Here is a 22527-nt window from a genome sequence, read left to right as displayed (position 1 = left end):
TTTTTTTTTTTTTTTTTCCATCCCAGAGACTACTAAATCACACCTTTTCGTTTTGTTATTTTTTTTTTCCTCACTTCAAGATCAGTCGATAATTTATTCCATTAAACATTCAGCTATAACTGCCACACACATATAGTATATATATATTGTTTTATATATATATATATATATATATATATACACATATCAATAAGAAAACGGTGTTGCCTGCTTTTTTTGATATCCCAAAATTATCGTCAAATATCATTATACCCAACATCAACCGGTGAACCATGGATATTGTCTTGGAATTTGCGGACTACTTCTTCTTCGACAAGGTATATGCCACCTTGTTCCCTACCACTCTTGCTCAACACTTGCCTGCTGCGGTGTCCAAGAACTTGAGGCTCGGTAATTACTCTTCAAAAGCGTTGGACTTTGCCAACTCTCTCTCGTACGTCCCATCACAATTCTCCAACAATGACGAATTGTACGAGTTGACCAAGAAATATATAGTCGAAAAGGACATCTACGGGTACTTCCCCCATTTCTTACCAGAAAGTGTCGATATGTACTCGTCGGTATTCCCAAGACACCATTTCTTTAGAGAAGCCCTTTCTTTATGGATCATCGGCACCATTTTTGGGTGGATTCTTTATTTACTTGCTGCCTCATTCTCATACCGCTTTATCTTTGATAAAGCAGTGTTCAACCACCCAAGATACTTGAAAAATCAAATGTCTCTTGAAATCAGACACGCCATGGGATCAATCCCTGTCATGGTTTTCTTAACTTTACCATGTTGGCTTGCCGAATTGTCCGGTTACTCTAAATTGTACCTTGGCATTAACGAATCCACCGGAGGCTGGACATCGGTGCTCTTGCAATACCCATTATTTGTGATGTTCACCGATTTCGGGATTTATTGTATCCACAGATGGTTGCACTGGCCAAACGTTTACAAATTGTTCCATAAACCTCACCACAAATGGATCGTCACCACCCCTTACGCTTCCCACGCTTTCCATCCTTTCGACGGCTACGCCCAATCGCTTCCTTATCACATTTACCCAATCTTATTCCCATTGCACAAAGTTTCGTACTTGATTTTGTTCACTTTTGTCAACTTTTGGACCGTGATGATCCACGATGGTGAGTATCTCACCGATGATCCAGTCGTCAACGGGGCCGCTTGCCATACCGTCCACCATTTATACTTCAATTACAATTATGGTCAATTCACCACTTTGTGGGATAGAATCGGTGGCACTTATAGAAAACCAGACCAAAGTTTGTTTGATAAATCAAAAAAGAAGGAAAAGCAAACCTGGGAACTTCAAGTTGAACAATACGAAAAAATTAGAAACGTGGTCGAAGGTAACAATGATTTCAGAGTTTATGGTACCGAAGAAAACTTGGTTAAGAGAAAGTGAATAATAGACAATAGTCACTGAGTACACTTTGCCAAAAAAAAATGAAAAAATTATTCAATTCTAATTGCCCATTATTCGGTTGTATCATCTATCATACATACTATGATATTTACAACGATAATGAATAAATAATAAAAAAAAAAAAAAAAAAAAAGTTATGGTTTTTCCTCTCCTCTTTCCTATATTCCTCTCACCTTTATTATATCTCTCTCACATCACTATCCCTTATAAACTTCTTTTCTTTTTATTTTTCTATTATTAATTTTGTTTTGTTTGTTTTCCTCCTATTATTATTTTTTTTTCTTTCTTCCTCGCTGTTTCTTTTTTTTTTGTGAAACATATTTTCTTTCTGTTTATTATAGTAATCTCCATGGCACACCTCCTAATTACATACAAATGCTACTAATCTGAATTTTTCTTGAATTTCAAAGGTCTTTTATTGTTGATAATTATGAAAAAAAAAAACAAAAAAAAAACGTAGAGCTAGAAGAATGGTCAATCATTAGATGCTCTCATTAGAAAAAAAAAAAAAGAAAAAACGACCATCCAAACAAACAAAGAATGCAGTGCTTGATATCCCACAGTATTTTATTTCCATTAAGGAGAGTCGATGCTAAATATGAAATCATAACTGACAAAATACATTTACCAACCCCTTTAACCATTCAAACCATTAATAATTACACCATCAACTATCTGGAACAAAATATTACAACATATATTCATAGAATAAAGGAAAGCTTAAAATAACAAAATACGGTATAATATATATATATATGTAGGAAAAGAAATTATAAAAAAACAAGAAAAGGAAAGGAAAAGAGGATAACGAAATTAGGCAGTACGAATGATTCCCGCACCAATCAAGATATTAATCTTCTTGAAAATTTCAGGGTTCTTCATGTGTTCTTGCAATGCGGCAGGGTTGTTACTGGCTTGTTGTAAAATGTTCTGCATCACTGGGTCTTGCAAAATCCCTTGAACTTCTGGATCTCTGCTCAATCTTTCTCTGGTTTGCTCTTCAGTTTCCCCATCCAATGGAGCAAATCTTTGACTCATAGCCTTAGAATATATTTGACTGATCTCGTATGCCGACTTGCTATCGTTATGTTTAGCATCAACTTCCTTGGCAGCGTCCAAAGTGGCAATACACGCAGCAAATTCACGCATTGTCAATTGGGCAGTGGCCTTTCTAATAAAAGCCTTCACAAAGTTTGGATCCTTGGCAATGGCAACATCACAGTCCTTGACCGCTTCAGGGAACGACATCAACTTGATGTAAGCAGCAGCTCTGTTAGAATAGCCTCTGGCATCTTCTGGGGCTCTCTTAATCATTTCACCGTAAGCCTTGACAGCATTTGGCCAGTCACCTTTAGTGAAATAATCTCGACCTTCTAATCTGGCTTCTTCAGCCTTTTCTGGGTTGATATATTCTTCAATTTCCTTCTTCTTCAAGAGTTTTTCGGCATTTCTCAACTTGGTCAAGACATCGGCGTTTCTATGTTCGGTTAACGATTTGTCAAAGAATTGGATCGCAAGTTTAAGATCGTCTTTCTTCAAGTAACAGTTACCGATTCTGGCAAATGATTTGGCAATGACTTTGTAGTCGGCTCTAACTTCACGACCCTTGTCAATAGCGGTTTCACAGGTCTTGATAGCAACGTCATAATCGCCTTTTTCAAATTCCGCAGCAGCACGGTTGTTAAGGTATGTGATATCTTCGTGAGTCTCGTATGCTTTATTATATAATTCGATAGCTTCGTCAAATTTACGTTGCTTGTAAAGGGTATTGGCTTCGGCCTTGATCTTATCAGCCTTGGCCCTGGTGTCTTCTTCTGGTTCTTCCATCATTTCAACATCTTCCTCTGGAATTGACTCTTTTGGATCATCGTCCTTAGCCACAGGAGTTGTTTGTTGTTCTGGAGTTGTTTCTGAAGCTGGAGCACTGCTAGCAGCACTTGGGATATCAAATCCTAAAATTACACTCATCACGTCCATCATTCTTGGATCGCTCAACATTTCTTGCGGATCCAATCTCGATGGGTCATTTGACAGCATCATTCTTTGGATCTTTGCCACGAATGTTGGATCACTCATATGGTTTCTGGTCTTTGGGTTGGTCATCAATTTGCCAATCAAGTTTGGATCAGCCAAAGGGGAAGTGGCATTGGCACCGACAGATCTTGTTGATTCAACTTGTTTCAAACCTTCTTTAGCCATAGCATTGGCCGGGTCCAATGAGAGGGCCTTCTTATAAGCAGCATCGGCATCATCGAGTTTATTTAACCCCAATTCGGCGGCAGCAACTCTGTTGTAACCTTTAGCCCAAGTTGGGTTGATTTTGACACATTCTTCAGCATCACTCAAGGCCTTGGAGTATTCTCTCATCGAAGTATAACAGGCAGAACGATTGGAGTATAAAACATGGTTTGGGGTAGAAGAAACATTTATGGCCTTGGTGAAATATTGGACGGCAGTGGCAAAATCTTTACCTGAAAATGCCTTGTTACCCAAAGCCTTCAATTCATCAGCGGTAGACATGATTCGAATTCAATAACTATTTACTATTATTTTTTTTTTGAAACAGATGCCCAATGGATATTAGTTTACTATTATTAAATGTAGCACACACCTATGGATACGATATGCTGGGTGGGTGGGGGAGGAAAAATGGTCAATTATTTTATATTTTTTTTTCTTGTCCTTCCGCACTCAGCGAATTTTCTAGAAATGCGGTCGCACCATCCCTCACAACCATGCATGAAAAGCGCACTACTTCAGGAGGAAGTTACGTGATATATATATGTAAACCAGGGAGGCATCGTTTGTATATATTTATGAGATATATTAACAAGATATATATTCAAATAACTATTGCTGAACAATTGTAACAATTACCTTTTTCCATATAGTTCCAAAGCTTTAGAACAAACACCATACGCACAGGATAGAATAGAAGTTGCAAGAAACACTTTCGAATCCCCAAATACCTTCTTTCTCTTTGTGGACCACGAAAGCTCTATATCTTTATCCTCTGTGTTGACCGTTTCTTCAAATAACCGCTTTCTCTTACGAGATCCAAGAATGTTAGAGTCAGGGGTCAGACAGTGGCTGGGGTGCTTCATATTCCCCCCTTCTTGATCACCCAAAGAGGTTTCAAATGACACCCCTTCTACTAGTGTAGATTCTGATGATGATGAGACCGAAGATTTTTTAAAATCTGTTGATTCTATTTTCTTGAATGTTTTAGCTTTTTCCAAGGCTGTTTTCTTGTGAGTATCGTTTATCATTGCTTTAATATTATTATCTTGCCAAACAATCTCTCTTTTCATCTTTTTTTGCGTGGTTGGTCCTTCCTGTTTGTAAGCTTCCAAGTTCAATTTCTTGCCATATTTTCTTAATTCTTTTAGTTTCTCATCCAGTAATCGATGAACCTTACCAGTTGATAGTGCAATAGTGTCACAGATTATCTTATCGCTCCCATCTCCTGAAAAATCCAAACTGCTGGAACTCTGATGCCCAAAGTTGTACTTTATCTGTGATACTGGTGTAGTTGGTCGGGACATCCAAAATGATTAGAGATAAAGGAAGTCAAATGACGATAAAATGAAAATCAAAATAAATATGTGTTAAAGTATTTATATGAAAACCCCCCTCCCCCTCATTAATAGGAGAGCCTCTTTATATAATGCGGATTTCCTGAAACATGAAAAAAATACAGGTCATTTTTGAAGCCACAATTCAGAATACTCATCTTCTAGTTATAACTTTGTCTTTTTTTTTTTTTTCCTTTTTAATTGATCAAAATAGGAATCTGCCACAAAATCAGGATAGCTTGAGTTTCAAAAAAAATAATGTAAATTATCATTAGACTTCTCGCCTATCCAAGGACACCATCATAGAGTTTGGAAGTTCAAAAACTTGTAACTAGTCTGTTTTACATGTTTCAAAAATTAAATCTGAGATATACTAATTATCATAATACATAATTCAATTAAAGATACAGATTAATAGAATTCATAACAATCATATTCATTAAAACGATCTATTTACAATACCTTGATCACTGAAAGGGGGATGGAGCACGAAGAGCAAAGGATAGAAGAAGAGAAAAAAAAAAGAAAAAGAAAAAGGAATTCGAAGAGCGGAAGATGTGAAGAGAGCTCCAATCAAATCAAAAATAAAGGAATATTCAATTCTCTGGATTTTGTACATTTTGCCATATACACATTATTATTAAAGTCCCTTCAAAGCCCCTCTTTGAAAATAACTTGTTGATCTAAATGAAATCGGTGGTTTTTCTTCTATAAGCATTGCAATCCCTCAACCATTGCTTGTAATCCTTCAAACTGGTGATTTTTTCTCCGTAGAAATCTGGTACTGGATTGGAGAAACTTTGTCTGGAAGCATCGACTCTGTTCTTGATGATGTGCTTCAAGAAGGTGGAGTTCTTTTGTTCGTATAATTTCAACACCCCTTTGTTTTTAGCTTTGAATAATGTGGATCCGACCAAAGGACCAGATAAGAAACCCAAGGCACCACAACTGATTAACGCAACACACATCACAAGAATTGGATCAAATCCATAGATCTGGAATGACAAGTCCATCTCAAGTTGTGAAACATAGGCAAGACCAACGGAGGCCCCGATCCAGGCAGTGAAAATAGATGAGACCATATTGATACGGCGCTCTTGCTTTCTAAGTTTGAGAAATTCGTTCCATTTCAATTGTGGTTTAGCAGCACTGACAGATTCTTGGAGACGAACAGTGCTACGAGAAAAGTTTCTTCTAGCAATGCTATTGATGGTGTTGATACGGGCAAAAGTAGCGCGGGAGATGATACCAGTGCTTCTGAAGCCAGTAAGGCCCACAAAACGGCTGAACATGGTGATTTATTATTTGATGAGGCTAACTTAAGATAATGATAATATATAACATCCACCCACCTTAATTTTTTTTTTTTTTTTCTCCGTGTGAAAAATAATCTGGTTGCGCTTACCCGCAATAATAAAAGACCCGGCATGCATGTGGGTTCTTCACAAGTATACTAGTTTTATCCAAGTATTTCTTGGAAGTATTTCATATAGTTGAAGGCTTAGCGACCGTTGATAACAATATACAGCTCATAAACAAGTTATAACATCTTTGAAGACAGTTCATACCCTAACTGCTCGAACTGATCCTTACTTTTGCAACACTACCACGATACTTCAACAAGTAGAAGGTTAGAAACTTCTTCCCATTTATACTAGTACTCTACCTCTATGGATAAACAAATATAGGAATCCATACCTAACTTATTCTTTGCTAAAATCATACATACTGTTGCTGAGCAAGTAATATTTTGTAAGCAATTTGTTTTTTGTTTTTTTTTTTAGAACGTAGCAAACATTTTTTTTCTGAACTATTGCTGCAATTATTGGATTTGCTCATCTAGTATGATTCTAGTGGAATCGGTGTGTCCTCTCACTGCTGCTGTTGTTTTTGTGACTAGTGGTGCAGCATAATCAAGGATGTTTGAAACTGCCCAATTTTCCAAGATATATTTACACCTTGAAGGTGTTTGTAAAAATTGTTACTAATACAGATTGATTAGAGTGTATTTTATATAATCATATAAATGACGACACTTTTCTCAAAATCCTGTTGGAATTGGGATTTTTCTGAATCCTTGATTGACAAATGAAAACAAACAAACAGATAAGGCAATAGAAAAGTGGAAAAAAAAAAAAAAGGCAAAGCAAAGCAAAACAAAACAAAACAAACATGTTTCATTAATAAAGCATGAGTTTATTTCATTTGGATATGTCATTAATATGATAATTTTAAAGTAAGGGACTTTTCACTGCTCGCTACCAGCAGTGTCTTGCTGGTAACGATCCGCGATATCCCCCAAATGTGAAACTTTCGCCAACATGAAACGATCGCCAGCATGCATAAAAAGATTTTATGATCTTTCAACAGCGAGGTACAACAAAAAATAATGGATTGTTTTATTATGATACACTGAATATCCACTACTGCTACCCTGTTACCGTAAGATTAAAACTCTCCAAAGCAAGCTAGAATATGGGAATATGACCCTCCTTATTTTTTTCCGTTGACAGATACCCTTTGTGCTACATTTGGTGATCGAAAATATATTTAAACCAACATAGATCCTTCAATATTTCGCACTGAATACATGAACATATATGTCAGTGTGGCTTTTAATCATAATAGAAGCATTCTATTCAAAGAAAAATAAAATATAAATAAAAAATAAATCAACTTTTCCAATGTCTGTGTTGCAAGATACCACTTCCGTGCTCAATATCCAAATAGATCGTAACCAGTCAAAGACTTTCACAAGTCTCAAGTGCAGGGTCCTCAGATTGCAAAAAACTTGTATTATCGAATTAGTTAAGCTTAGCTCTTTCCAAAACTGGGTTACGTTGGTAGCTACTGCCAATGAAGTGGCGGTCATTCAACGTATCTCGAAATTGTTTGAACAACGAGAACAGTTGATCAAATCTTTGCTAAGAATGAAACAGTTTCCAGACCACGATGTTGACGAAGAAACTGAATATTTCAGAGATCAGCAAATTCAAAAATTAATGGCACAGCTTGATCAAGACAACCAAGATTTCGCATTATTCAAAAGCTTGATCACTTTAGAACGTAATGCTTTAAAGGAAAAATACTTTAGATCACAACATGGAATTGACACAAAGGTACCAACATCGAAATCACCTTCATATTACTCTTGCTCATCGTCATCATCATTATCATCCTCCTCTTCACCGCAAACATTTTCGCCATTATCCACACCCTCACAGCGTCAACTACAAAAAGAACCTACTTGTTCATCACCCGAAAGTTTGTTAATGATGTCACCAGAATTAGGAAACCCATTCACACTAGATACTGGCGATAATGCATCTGAAAAGACTGTGTCCCCGATACTTGGTCAATATTATGATGAGAAATCGAGTTTCTCTACTTCCTCATCACCGTTCCTTAGCAATTCTTCAACTCCATTCATATCCCCTAGACCAGCCAAGCATATATCATCAATAAGAGCACGTTCTCATAAACAAGAAAAAGTGGTTTTGAGAAAAAGTAATAGAAAGTGGTGGCGTAAACCAAGCTCTAGATTTTTGATCCTTTTTATATTTTTGTTCATTGGAGGGCTATATTTATTTGCTTTAGCATGTGATAATTATGTGACTATTCCGAGAGTAGAATCTGTTATGAATCCTGAGTTGAAAAGCAAGCAATCTTCTAGTTCTGAAGGCAAGAGTTCTAAAGCCCGTCCTCTTCTCAGATAATGGATATTGTGACAAAGTATTGTTTCTTCCGATTATCCCCCCCTCTCCTTATTTATACACCTATAATATCGATAGATTTATTTCCTAGTAATGCCATTATTCAGAGTTGTAAGTATTCACTGGTAAGTCTATTTATTAAATAGATTAATTACATTAAATACCTCCCCATCATGTTGGGAGTATTACCGCATATAAAAACTACGGTGCCCCGTTAGCCAAAAAAAAAAAAAAGACAACTGCAATCATTGAATTGGGTGTGCCACCAATTACACCCAATCATCTCATTAGCAACAGTTAATATTCTACTTCAGATTCGAATTCTTTTCAAAATTCAACTGTGATTTGCGGTCCCCAAATACAATAATAATAATAATTAAAAAGAGACCACACACAAGTATAAACATAATCCCCTTCTTTTGCTTATAAATGGTATAAATATGGTATCACCAGAGACAAAAGAGACACTTGAAAACTTAGGAAAGGTGGTTTTCACCGCAACCCTCCTAATTGGGGTTATTCTATACTCAATAGGTCCGGTACTCAACCGATTCTTCTTTGTGCCATCGCTTCATTACAAGCAGAAGATTATTAAAGTGATTAAGAGCAACAAAGCCACGAAAAGACTCAGTAAGAAACGTCTTGGGGTGAAGCTTGGGGCTTATAGACGTCGAATTTTGTTTGGTGCTAAGAATCCATCTGCTTATTCTACTAATGACACCGATTACAATTTCATCAGGTTGCAAGATGAAGACATTAAAGATGAAGCGACTTACAATGAGTTCTTCGGCGAAATGAGTGCCAGAAGAGTTGACGATGATGATAGAAAGCTCATTTTTGGTTTCTTCCATCCGTATTGTAATGCTGGTGGCGGTGGGGAAAGGGTTCTTTGGCAAGCGGTTTATCAGACATTGAAGCTATCTAGCCGTCATATTGCTGTGATTTATACCGCAGACACCAAGGATGCCACGCCAGAAGAAATAATTGCCAATGTTTCAAAAAGATTCAATTTGAAATTACAAACTTCTAGAGTGGTATTCATTTATCTCAATAATCGTCGATTTGTCGATGGCAACTATTGGAAGCGGTTTACTTTGTTGGGTCAAGCGCTCGGATCGATCATTTTGTCTCTCGAAGCTTGTCTTGCGCTTCCTCCTGATGTTTGGGTCGATACTATGGGGTACCCATTTGCTTATCCAATTATTAGCTATCTATTGAAAATTCCAATCTTATCGTATACACACTTCCCGGTAATTCAGCTGGACATGTTGCATAAGCTTGTGGTTCAATTGCGAGGCTCATCAGGAACTGTCAGCAAATTGAAGATCATTGGTAAATGGATTTACTGGAGAATTTTCATCACCGTTTATTCTCTTGTCGGATACTTTATTGATGTTCCTTTGTGTAATGGGACTTGGACTTACAACCATTTAAACAAAATTTGGTGGGCTATTAATGGGGAATCAAAGAATGAACATCAAGTGAGAATGAAAATTTTATATCCACCCTGCTCTACGGAAACTTTAGTCGATGGTCAAGACAAGGAAATTGAAAATGAAGATGGAGTTTTATGCTTGTCTGAAGACGACGAAAGTAGTGAAAGACAAGATATCTTTTTATGTTTGGCACAATTCAGACCGGAAAAAAGACATTCGATTATCATTAAAGAGTTTTCGAAATTCATTAAAAGTTACAAAGGTGATGGAGAACCTAAGCTAGTTTTAATCGGGTCGATTCGTGATGACAGAGATCGTGAATTTGTGCAAACACTCAGAGCTCTAGCATCATCATTGGGACTCGATGAACATGTCGAATTTATTCTTGATGCTCCGTTTGAAACGGTGAAGGAATATTTCCAAAAAAGTTCTTTTGGTATCAATGCTATGTGGAATGAACATTTTGGAATTGCGGTGGTAGAAACAATGGCATCCGGGCTTATCCCAATTAGCCATGCCAGTGCTGGACCATATTTGGACATTGCTGTTCCATGGGATTATAAAAAAAGTTGTCAGTTGAAGATCAGCGAAACCAACGATAGTAATCGTACAGGGTTTTTCTTCAAGAGTAGCGAAGATCCTGATTTTGAGACCCAAGGGGAATTCAAAGAATTGCACCAATGTTTCAGCGAGGCAATGGGATTATCCAATGAAGAAGCAATGGGTATGAGAACTCGCGGTAAGGCATGTGTTTTAAATAAGTTCAGCAATGCGAAATTTGATGGGCAATGGAGTGAATATGTGGAAGTATTGAAAAACTATGATGTGTATTACAGAGAACGGAAAGGGAAAGTTGAGCAACTCTATTAATATTGTTATTACACTTGTGGTCTCTTTTTTTTTTTACATTTCTGTGATGTAGCTGTTTTCTATTTTTTCTATCGTTATTTGAGATGGTGTGTTAATTGAAGTTTTGTGTAATATTAATTATTGTAGTTATCAGTTTTTGAGTCATTGGTGATAAAGCGGACCCCGTTGTGTACATACACAGATGATAATTATTTGGGGAGATGATCGATATGGATTGTGCTCTATATTATATACCCAATATTACAATACCCAATGATCATAGTAACTATAGCAATCACCATACGGGATAATATCATATATACATACATACGTGATAACAGAGGATATAATCTAGTATGACTCTCTCCCCCAGAATCACCCGGCCCCTTCCCCCACAACCCGGGCAAAAACCACAAATAAAAAGAAAAACGAGCCAATTTTTTTTTTTTTTTTTCTGGGGCATCTTCGCTTCTTGTTTCATGCTGTTGTTGTTGTTGATCCGCCACCGTCAAGCTTTCTCTTCTATCGCTACTCATAACAACGTCTTGCTCGCGTGTCATCACCTATCCAGCTACAACAATCACTGCTATAGTCATCTCCGCACAATGTCTTCTACCGCCCAGCGCCTCGGCCAAATCTCTGGGATCTTGAACGCTACCCAATCAGCTTCATCCTCGTTGGTGCTCCCAGCCAAGCCATACAAGGTCTGTGTCATCGGATCTGGTAACTGGGGTACTACTATTGCCAAGGTGGTTGCCGAAAGCACTGCCGAAAACCCAAAGCTTTTTGCTCCTTTGGTCCATATGTGGGTGTTTGAAGAAAAAATCAACGGTCGTAAATTAACCGAGATCATCAACACCGAGCACGAGAACGTCAAGTACTTGCCAAACATCAAGTTGCCTGTCAATGTCGTTGCCGAACCAAGCATCGTCGAAACCGTCAAGGGTGCCGACATCATTGTTTTCAACATTCCTCATCAATTCTTGGGTAACGTCTGCAAACAATTGAAAGGTAAGGTCCCACCTACTGCCCGTGCGATTTCTTGTTTGAAAGGGTTGGATGTCACCCCTCAAGGTTGTAAATTGTTGAGTTCATACATCACTGATAACTTGGGAATTTACTGTGGTGCCCTTTCCGGGGCCAACTTGGCTCCAGAAGTCGCCAAACAAAAATGGTCTGAAACTACCGTGGCTTACAATGAACCAAGCGACTTCCGTGGACCAGGCAAAGATGTCGATAAGTCTGTGTTGAAGAAGCTTTTCCACCGTCCATACTTCCACGTGAGAGTTGTCGCTGACGTTGCTGGTGTTTCCCTTGCTGGTGCCTTGAAGAACGTTGTCGCCATGGCTGCCGGTTTCGTCGAAGGGTTAGGCTGGGGTGATAATGCCAAATCTGCGATTATGAGAATTGGGCTTATCGAAATTGTCCAATTTGCCCAAAAGTATTTCCCAGATTCCGACCCAAAAACTTTTACCGAAGAATCTGCCGGGGTTGCTGATTTGATCACCACCTGTTCTGGGGGAAGAAACGTTAGAGTTGGTAAATTCATGGCAGAGACCGGTGCTTCTGCCGTCGAAGCTGAAAAGAAATTGTTGAATGGTCAATCTTCCCAAGGTATTGTTACTACCAAGGAAGTTCACGATTTGTTGGCCAACGACAATGCCACTCATGAATTCCCATTGTTTGAGTCTACTTATCAAATCATTTACAATGGCTTGCCAATGGAAAAGTTGCCATCTTTGTTGGAAAAGCTCGGAGACAGTTAGGATGATTATCATCTTGTCTATAGAGATTGATTAACAAGATAGATATATTAATATATTACAATGTTTGAGTCATTTTGATTATTTTTGAGTTAATGTAAATTCTATTTTTTTATTTAGTTTTTCATTTTTTAATGGTATATTTGAAAAAAAAAAAGTTGTAAATATCAAGTGGTACAGAAGTCCCAGACTCGTTTAACAGGAAGGGAACTCTCACTTGTTTAAAGTCAGTAATGCTCCAATATATGAAATTTTGGGTTGTAGTTGGCTTGTTTATAAAATACACAAAAGTTTCCTGCTTATTTACTATTGTGTAGCATGGAGAAATTTCCTGAGCTTGCATACACTACTAACATGATTTTCTTCGCTTATCTATTAAATGCGTACATCTTGGACTTCAAAACAAGGAAATTTGATTCAATTCTCTTTTTTTTTTTTTCCTTGTCAGAGTATTCTGCATTTAAACGGAGTATTGGTTACAATAGGCTATAAGCGAGTCAATTATGCTGTATCACTCACATACTCCGTCAAGCAATTTCCTTAATCTTTCAACATCACCAATTAAAAGTAAATAACAAAGAGAGAGAGAGAGAGAGAGAGAGAGAGAGAAAATAGATGAAAAAGAAAAAAGAAAAAAGAGAATTGTCATTTGAAACAAATTGGAAAGAATTGCGAGGAAACAGGAATGAATCAACTGGGTCTAACTAGTGCGAGATCAGCTGTACGCTAAAGAGGGTTGGAAGATCGTACCCCGAAAAGATTCACGTTGATAATCTCGAAGTCGCCTCAAATCAGACCCTGATGGCACCATAGGGGTAGTATCGCTTCTGGTCGAGAAAAAGGATTTTGTGGTTTTTTTAAGGAAATCCCCCACTTATCGATCTGTCAACAACCGCATACTGGCAAAAACCTGTCAAAAATCACAATAAATTTCCTATTGTTGATAAGAAGAAGAAAAAAAAAATGTCATCCATCACCATCAATGGGCAAAAATACAATGAAATCCCACCATTGGCAACGGATAAACTAAATAAAATAAAATATAGACGATTATGATGAGGGATGGAACCACCGATCAACAAATATTATCCAAATATAATTGGCAGGATACAGTCCCGCCGCTCCTCCCACATTGAGACACTCTGTCGCCTCATTTAAGGGAAACCGCCTCATTTCACCCATCATGTTATAAAGAATCAACAAAATCGCATCAACAAATAAAGGAGAGAAAATAAAATGAAGTACTCCCGGTTATCACCAATTTCCACAGTAAAAATACTAGAAGAATGCCCGAAAAACCAACACGAAGCGCCCTAAGTCCTCTTTCCAAACTTGTCAAACATCCACTGTCAGTGCCATTCTTCCCACTGCCACCAAAATTCTCAAAGACCAGAGGCTCATCGCCTTTGACGATATTCACTGCACATTCTAACAAATCCCAAAAGCCCCTGAACAGCTTCTTCCTGTCGAATGGCAACAAAAGGTCCTTCTCTTCTTCTTCCTCCTCTTCCTCCTCCTCTTTCTCTTCGTCGTCTCCGTCATCTCCTTTAGCATCTAGTCCAAGTGATATTGTGAAGCGTCACTCCATCTCTTCAACTTCATCTCTGACTACCACCTCTTCTTCATTATCGTCGTCCAAAAATAAGTCGTCCTCAAAACACCCAAAATATCGTAAACCAAGCCATCGCCGGTCAATCGTTGGCTCTAATTGTGCCCTTTGTGCTGATAAATTTCAAGTATCACTTGCAGCCACCGAGACAAAAATCATCGAATTAACATGTGGCCATGATTGCCATTGGGATTGCTTTTTGGGCCACATGGACCGTCAAAATATTAATCAATTCCCTCATTGCATGACTTGTGGCAAGGTTGTTAGACCAGCAAATAGTCAAGATTTGGAGGCAATCTTGGAACTGGCATTGTCAAGAGGTGGCAATGAGTTCATGTACCCATTAATGCCAGTGTATGATGCCTCATTAGGTTCAGAGATATTGATATCCCCAACTTACTTAGAAGACAAATCTTTGGTAACCCCAATAACTGCTTCGACCATTAAATCATCCTTTAGTGATAAGGTATTCAATGGGCAACAACTGCTGGCCGACGAATATTTGCAAAACCCCTTCTTATCGTCCCCAGAAATCGGTATCAATATTGAAGAAGAGCTACCACAAGTTGAACCAAGAGGCTTAGTTAGTCATGATGAGCAACTTATCGATGAAATGACAAAGCCAAAAATCACCATTATTCCCGAATATTCAACATTGGTCCTCAATGAATCCACAAAAAAACATGAATTGCCATGCGTTTTGAATATTCAATTGAATGAACACTGTTTACCCAATGATTTGCAACAGGATGAAATCGAAGTGGAACATGAGAACCATAAAGTATTATCCAATTGGGTTATACAAAATATGCTTGGCAAACTTGACAACTTTGCCAATTTCAATATCACGCCTTGCAAAGTTAAAGAAGACGCTTTTTTAATCACTGAAAATTATCAAGAAAATCAAGAAATTAATGATGAAAAACTGAAAGTTGATGATGATGATGATGATGATGATGGTGACATGCTTGTGATGTTCGACGTTCTTCAAGTGGAAGAAGCTGGCGATTGGGAAATCTATCAATTCTACCTTTTTGATAAAGGTAAGCTTTTGCTCGTTGATGCTTCTAAGAATATGGTATGCGGAAATATCAAGTACAAGTCTGATTTGACCTCAATAACCAAGCAAGACGTGAATACCTTGATCCTCCGATTCTCGAGCTTGGAACTTCCTGAGCTCAAGATCAAGTCATCGGATAGACTCATCATTAGAAAATGGGAGAATTACCTCAACTATCAAATCAACAACAGTAAAAGTTCCATTGGATTGAAATCCAATAATTGCTTGACATCCAAGATGACTCCATTCGTCCCTTTGATTCAAATGACCACAAATGCCTGGGGACTAATTGATCGACGCTTCATTCCCGAAGAAGTTAAGCACATGAACGATTTGCTTGCCAATTCCATGGAATTACCTTTACCTTTATTGAAAAAACTTATCCCGAGTCCTGATGCGCCTCCTATTAGATTGATAATGTGCATTTCCCTCATTAATAAACAGTTTCCCAAGATATCTAATGAGTGCTATATGAATCAAATCAAGGAAGTTGTCAAAGATGCAATTACTCATCTAAATCCAGCCTGTGATAAATTCGGATTTGTTTATATCCTGAAACAGGTAGATAATAAGACCATCAAGAAGATTCTGAGTTATATCACTGGTATTTCTGATTGGGAGTCAATGGAAAAACAATTTAACTATTTGCAAATCTACGATGATGATCCAGACCAACAAATAAATAATCTTGAAGAGCAAGTATTATATCTAGATGCTTCAGAAAGACTTCTTGAATTCTGGGGTGACTGTGAATATGATCCAACCAAACCTGATTATGAAAACTTCCAGTATGTGAAGAAGCTTCTCATGATAACTGATGGGTATGAGGATGCTAAAACCGGCAATTATAATATGCAGAGTTATCAAGACAAAGTATATAACAAAATGTTAGGCAAACTTCTTAAAAGAATCATCAGAAGTTTCAAATTTTCGATCCATGCCCATCTTTCACAAAGCAAGATTGATCATTATACCATTAGATTTCTTCAGTGTTTGATCAGTGAAAATTATCACACTTTTGGGCTGAATTTTACTAGGATTGGGTCAATCAATGATATTAATATTCCAGATTTGATCATCAATCACTGGAGAAAAGTGGTAGTCCCTTGCCTTCGAGTGAATTTGAAGAGTTTAAAGCCTCAATCTGTTAAGCTTTGCAAAAATGAATTCAAAAACAATCAATTGAATCTTCTTGAATGTCTTTTGGAATCTCCCAATGATATGGCCAATAATGATGCCTGTTTGGTGATGACTGATAATCGGGGTATCATTGATGACGAAGTTGAATATTATGGTAACATCAATGCCCCTTCTTCCAGTGGTTCTGGTTCTATTAGCAGTTATATTATGAATGATAACAGTACTGCTTCGATGTCTACTTTAAATGTTAATAAGGTCCGTCGCTTTAGTTGCAATATTGTTGGTGCAAATTCCTCGCCAAGAACTGATTGTTCGAATATTGGCGGTAAAAATTTAATGTCAAGAGACAGTCTTAGTAGCACCACTAGTAGTAGCAGTGGCCTTCTAACTTCTTTGCTGATTTGTTCCACTCCCCTTCGTACAAACTTCAATCCCCGACTTTTTGGCTCTTCAAGAAGTTATGCAGCAGAAATTGATGCTGTGTCATATTTGGCCAATGATGATGATGAAGAAGAAACAGAGGATGGTAATTCTGAAAAGGAGGAGCTTGATATATTTATAAATGACATTACTCCTGGATATTGCAAAAATATCATCATCAATAGTGTTTTTGATTTCAACCGTCGTTTCAAGCAAATTATCAAATATTCTACCGATGCCACCAGAATCGATGAGCAATTTAGTAATGAGAAAAGTGGCATTAGTGGTATGTTCCTTTGTCCTTTGCTTCAGTACTTTGCATCCTACGCTAATGAAAAACTCGCTCCCCAGGATTTATCGGTGGAAATATGTCTTTCAGGAAAGAAGTACGATGATGATAATGTTTCTGATGAAATTACCTCTCTGTCCCAGTATGCTGCCTCCAGAGACTCGATCCGCAAAAGTGTGAATAGTTTACTTTCTCGTGAATCGTCGCTATTCCGCACATTATCTACAAGAAGGAAACCACTGTCACTTGCTATTAATCAAAATGAATGTGACGAGGATGATGATGATGATGATGATAATGATGATGAATTTGAGCTACCGGTGTTCACAATTCCATTATCTAATGACAGAGACCATCTTTATGCCAAACGTCAAATCCAATTGACAGTAATTTCCACCCTAATTTATCTGTTGAAGTTGATTCTGAGTAAGAATCCTAATGATGCAACCCCTGAAGAAGTCAAAGCCAAAGCAATTGCTGCCAAATCGTTGGTATTAGGATTAACATCAAGTATTTTCGCTATGGGTAAGAACTGCTCCGGTGTGAATCCCGCTGCCGTTAGTGCCATGGATTTTGGACGAACAGCAAGTGGTAAATTTGATGGAGGATTGGTTGAGGAGGAAAAAAATTTGAAGTATATTGAGTATTTGAGTTTTATATTGGGGTTAATTGGTAATCTACTCTTGGAGAAACCAGAAGAGGCATTTGTCAGTTGTTATGAATTGATTTGCGATTTGTGTTTCCAATGATGAAACCAAACAATAATGAAAAAGAATTACCCAAGATGTGCATTGTTAGGGACTGGGAAAAACTATTCAAGAATAATAATTATTAGCCTTTTTCCTTTTTTTTTTTTTTTTCTTCCGAGATCTTTGTGTGATAATAATTTCTTTTTTTTTTTTTTTCTCTTCAAAATATTTAGTTTGATTGATATCATTTATTTCTTATCATTTGCTTGTTTTTTATATGAATCCATAAATTCTTAGTGTTCTTCAACTTGTGATTTCCTTTATCATCGATTAATCCACCAAAGTAAGTATGTAACATATACCACCAGTATTGTTCATTCATTGTCTAATCAATTACTTCTTATCAGATCTTTTCTATATTCCTGACCTTATTCTATAATTAGATCTATCTCCTATTCTCTTATCTTGTTCCCTATCTTATTCCTTATCTTGTAACTACTATTCTATATTCATTATCTATTGAAAGAGGTACTTAACCACCTATTCCTTATGTATTATTTTAATCAAGTTAATATTACAAAGTACAAGACAATAAACACAAAATGTCAAAGACAAGCAGAAGAGAAAATGGCCAGCCAATGAAGAGCTTGGTCTTTCACCTAGGGATTTAACTTCAAAATATTGCTATTGTTTTGTGTGTGTTTCCAGTGTGATTTTTCATCACTGTGCATCAGATATGCATCGAGGGTTAAATCATGACGGTATGATGATCACCAAAAAGCCCAACTTTACCAGAATGTTGGGCTTCTAGAACGAACTTCAGACCCCAAAAATAGAAGGAACAAAAAAAAAAATAAAATTAAATAATAAATATACACTATCATTCATTGACCATTAATTGCAATATATATATATATATGTTATCTGGCATACAGTAATCAACACAGAAGAATAAAGGACAAAAAAGCAAACCCAAGAAACAACCAAGAGAATTAAACCGTTCCAAAAAAAAAAAAAAAGAGAAAAATAATAAAACAAAATAAGAAAATGTATAGAATGTTCTATTCTGAATAAAGGATGTTATAATACAAAAAGGAATGAATGAAAAATAATAATAATAATAATACTAATAGGGAAATAAAGGAAAAGACACCAAGATATAGACCACAAGGTACAGATAGACAGCAGATGACCGACTTCTTTTTGGATTTTTTTCTTTTTTTTTTTTTTTTTAATAAAGCTAATCAAAGAACGATCTCCACAATTCCCTTTTCGGCGGACGTGGTAATAAAACTGGATCTTGTACCTTTTTTAATCGGTAGTTTCACCGCCTCAATACCCCCAGGATAAACATGGGCATATTTGCATTGTGAAATATCAAGGTACTCTAATGGACAACAACCGGATAATAATATATCAACCCCAGCCCTAGTGACACGAATACACCCTTTGATAACCAATTTTTTCAATTTTGTCAACAGCAACAGCAATGAAAGAAGCAGATTATCACTCACGGCATTACCACAAAATGCAAGGCTCAATCTTTCAAGAGATGGGCAACCAAATCTTAATATATCAAGACATGAATCATCTAAAGCACAACAGAATGAAAGATCTAAAACCCTTAATTTCAGGGCGGCGAAGGTTATTGCCAGAATCGCGATTTGGGTTAGAAAAGTACACTCAGACAAGACCAAGGTATGAAGATTAGGAAACCGTTTATAAACCCAGTACTGGAAACCTTGATCAGTGATGGTGGTGCATCGTTGAAGATTAAGGTATTCAAGTCGATCTGCCATAGAATTGGCAATATGATAAATTGAGGTGTCGGTGAGGTTTTTACAATAACTAAGATTGAGACGTTTCAAATTTGGACAGCCAAAAGGTAAAGCAGCACGAAGGCTACTCCCCGGAACCCCCACAAGTCGTTCTATAACTTCATCTCTTACTTTTTTGCAATTCCCAAGATCAATTTCCTCAATTTTACTTCCAACACTAGGTGATGCCACATCCATAATTGACATTGAATTCACGAGCCACACTGATCTCATTCTTAATACTTTCAATTGTCCATTGATTCCAAGCTCATTGATCATATAACTGAATCCTTTGTCTGTTATGTGATAACAGTTGCTAATATCTATCAATTGAGTTCTGGTCCCCACAAAATCAGCAATAGAAATCAAAATGTTATCGGTTATTGCGGTATGGTACACTGACAAATCTAATCTATTAAATAATTCTGGAGTGAAATATAAAATCCGCCTCCAACGTTGGCAAACCCGCCGAAGTTTCATCAGATCTTTGATATCCAAGAGCTTGAAGATCTCAATAAGAATATTATCTGGTAATGATGGGGTGTATCTGAGAAGTGACGATGGGCGACGTCCGTTGCTATTATTGATATAAGAATACTTCAATCGTTTGGTATGTGGCATGTATTTGAAAGGCTGGTGCCTTGGTAGAAAATTCTGACCGGGAAAATTGTTAAGTGAAGGAGTCAAAGGATTTATAGTCGGTGAAGAAAGATTGATAGGATCTCTTTTCAATGATGACAAGCGATCTGATAATTCAAACGCCGACAAACGCCGCTTGTTATTATTATTACTATGCAAAAGTGATTGTCGTCTATAGGCTTTCTGATGGTTAAAAAGACCTGTAGAATCGTGAAACGCAACCGTCGCAATTGAAGATCTTCGCCTTTGGGGTGATGAAAAAATTGAGTCATCACTACTGCCTTCCACCTCGCTCCTGGTTTGCTTGCCACCATAAATATTAGCACTATTGGAAATAAAATTGGAATTCCATTTTATCGACGAGGGCAATGATGAAGTATCGTTGTTAATATTTGTTTGGCTGTGCGCGGAGGTATCCCTAGGTTTCTCAAACTCAAAGTTGAAAGGTGTGTCAAGAGGAGCAATGGAGTTCATTATTCCGTCGCCATCAAATTTTGGAAGGATTGCTGATACTGGAGAAGAAGAAGAGGAGGAGGAGGAGGAGGAAGAACTGGACACAATTGGTGGCGGTGTCAATTCATCTGTTGGAATCTGCAAAGATTTATTAGCATCCAACCGTTTTGCTGCCTCTATTTCGAAACCAGTAAAAATTGACAGATATTTATCACATAATTTCTGAAGCTCATCGCAAGAAAATACCAATAAAGTAACTTCTGTTGCTGCCACAACATTCGCAGTTCGCTGCTTGAAATATTCATAATCCATTGGTAAATTCTTAGTTTCTGCATAATGGTGAACAAACGACATTTCACCAAAATAATCGTATTGATTTAAAGTGGCCAACACTTTTTCAAAACGAGTACCTTTCAATTCACTTCGTTCAAAACGGATCTTTATGGAATCGACAACTTGCACTTTACCCTCCAAGATAAAGTATACCTCTTTGCTGGTATCGTCTTTTCTAAAAATATATTCATTTTGGTTCTTGTGGACTATCGTATTCAGCATTGCGAAATCATAAAGAACATTGAAAGGCACAACATGTGAGATATTAAGTCTCTCAGCTAGGCGTCTTATTGGGATGAAAAGATCGGTCAAAGTATTTTCAGTTTTCGATGCCGGTGATGATAATAAAAGATGGGGGGACTGGGAATTTGGATCTCGTACTTTGATGGTTGAGTTATTTTCAAGATCAATCATACTTGGTAGAATGATAGATTTTTTCCGTTCGCGTTCATTGATAAATATTGCTGGCGGTGCTTCAGGTAATTGCGGTGGTGGTTCGAGCTTCAATTGATTGCTGAGCCGTTTTGCACGCTTATTTTCCTGTAGCGACAACCTTTTCTGGGCTTCATCACGGATGACTCTTTCCACATATGGATGATTTGACAACAAGCTATTTAGTGATTCTCTGGTGATGATTGCCGATAATGATTTTGTCTTTGCCACCACTGTTGCGGTACGAGGTCTTGAGAAGAGTACTCCGATTTCCCCAAAGTATGACCCTGGATGAAGCACGGCATGGACTGTTTCCCCATCAGGAGAAGTGATGGCCACTGTACCTTTCATCAAGATATAAAATGCTTTGGAAGGTTCGCCGGCTCTGACAATATACTGCTGGGGATGATGAGTGACCCACTTGACGTTGGCGGCCAATGCACCATAAAATGACTTTGAAGCACCCTTGAACGCTTCCATGAGAATTGCTATCATTGGAAAGGTTTCGTCGTCTTCTGATGATAGTTTAATTTCGTCATCTTCGGAATAAGCGCTGTTCTTGTCAGGTTTTGTCAAGAAACTCGAATCGGTTATATCATCCATGGAATTTGGGGCTCCTAGACCATTGGAAGTTGCTGAAGAGAGTCTGTGTAATCTTGAACGACTGCTACTCAGAAAAGATTTTGACGCCAATGGCGAGTGTCTTGTTGGGACAAAAGACTTTCTTTGAGATTTGCTATTGTTGGTGCTATGACGTTTCATGGTTGGCACAGGCAGTGACTACTAGGTGCTGGCTTGAATGCTTTGATGATTGGGGCATTAAATGCCAGAGATAATGATTGTCTACCTAAATATTACCACTAATAATAACGATTTG

At 37.4% G+C, this 22527-nt stretch overlaps 9 protein-coding genes across 9 annotated transcripts; 5 read left to right on the top strand and 4 right to left on the bottom strand. All coding sequences in view use genetic code 12, as the record gives it.

The window, feature by feature from the left end:
* Window positions 1–272: 272 nt before the first annotated feature.
* On the top strand, window positions 273–1412 carry ERG3 (C-5 sterol desaturase; the record flags this gene model as incomplete). The annotated part of the gene is made up of 1 exon (XM_064995884.1): window positions 273–1412. The coding sequence occupies one exon, from the start codon at window positions 273–275 to the stop codon at window positions 1410–1412; it is 1140 nt and encodes a 379-aa protein (XP_064851956.1).
* An 834-nt stretch (window positions 1413–2246) lies between these two features.
* On the bottom strand, window positions 2247–3953 carry STI1 (Hsp90 cochaperone STI1; the record flags this gene model as incomplete). Its single annotated transcript, XM_064995883.1, has 1 exon — window positions 2247–3953. The coding sequence occupies one exon, from the start codon at window positions 3951–3953 to the stop codon at window positions 2247–2249; it is 1707 nt and encodes a 568-aa protein (XP_064851955.1).
* A 353-nt stretch (window positions 3954–4306) lies between these two features.
* On the bottom strand, window positions 4307–4978 carry DASC09_022790 (uncharacterized protein; the record flags this gene model as incomplete). The annotated part of the gene is made up of 1 exon (XM_064995882.1): window positions 4307–4978. One exon carries the CDS (start codon window positions 4976–4978, stop codon window positions 4307–4309), a length of 672 nt encoding a protein of 223 aa, XP_064851954.1.
* A 713-nt stretch (window positions 4979–5691) lies between these two features.
* PAM17 (Pam17p) lies at window positions 5692–6300 on the bottom strand (the record flags this gene model as incomplete). The annotated part of the gene is made up of 1 exon (XM_064995881.1): window positions 5692–6300. The coding sequence occupies one exon, from the start codon at window positions 6298–6300 to the stop codon at window positions 5692–5694; it is 609 nt and encodes a 202-aa protein (XP_064851953.1).
* A 1392-nt stretch (window positions 6301–7692) lies between these two features.
* DASC09_022770 (uncharacterized protein) lies at window positions 7693–8724 on the top strand (the record flags this gene model as incomplete). The annotated part of the gene is made up of 1 exon (XM_064995880.1): window positions 7693–8724. One exon carries the CDS (start codon window positions 7693–7695, stop codon window positions 8722–8724), a length of 1032 nt encoding a protein of 343 aa, XP_064851952.1.
* Window positions 8725–9161: 437 nt separating this feature from the next.
* On the top strand, window positions 9162–11027 carry ALG11 (alpha-1,2-mannosyltransferase ALG11; the record flags this gene model as incomplete). The annotated part of the gene is made up of 1 exon (XM_064995879.1): window positions 9162–11027. The coding sequence occupies one exon, from the start codon at window positions 9162–9164 to the stop codon at window positions 11025–11027; it is 1866 nt and encodes a 621-aa protein (XP_064851951.1).
* Window positions 11028–11611: 584 nt separating this feature from the next.
* GPD1 (glycerol-3-phosphate dehydrogenase (NAD(+)) GPD1) lies at window positions 11612–12772 on the top strand (the record flags this gene model as incomplete). The annotated part of the gene is made up of 1 exon (XM_064995878.1): window positions 11612–12772. One exon carries the CDS (start codon window positions 11612–11614, stop codon window positions 12770–12772), a length of 1161 nt encoding a protein of 386 aa, XP_064851950.1.
* A 1283-nt stretch (window positions 12773–14055) lies between these two features.
* On the top strand, window positions 14056–18036 carry DASC09_022740 (uncharacterized protein; the record flags this gene model as incomplete). Its single annotated transcript, XM_064995877.1, has 1 exon — window positions 14056–18036. One exon carries the CDS (start codon window positions 14056–14058, stop codon window positions 18034–18036), a length of 3981 nt encoding a protein of 1326 aa, XP_064851949.1.
* Window positions 18037–19220: 1184 nt separating this feature from the next.
* DASC09_022730 (uncharacterized protein) lies at window positions 19221–22412 on the bottom strand (the record flags this gene model as incomplete). The annotated part of the gene is made up of 1 exon (XM_064995876.1): window positions 19221–22412. The coding sequence occupies one exon, from the start codon at window positions 22410–22412 to the stop codon at window positions 19221–19223; it is 3192 nt and encodes a 1063-aa protein (XP_064851948.1).
* Window positions 22413–22527: the final 115 nt, after the last annotated feature.

Source organism: Saccharomycopsis crataegensis (genome assembly GCF_037102585.1).
Source record: "Saccharomycopsis crataegensis DNA, jcf7180000000075, whole genome shotgun sequence".
Classification (NCBI taxonomy): domain Eukaryota; kingdom Fungi; phylum Ascomycota; class Saccharomycetes; order Ascoideales; family Saccharomycopsidaceae; genus Saccharomycopsis; species Saccharomycopsis crataegensis.
This window is presented reverse-complemented; position numbering and strand designations above follow the sequence as displayed.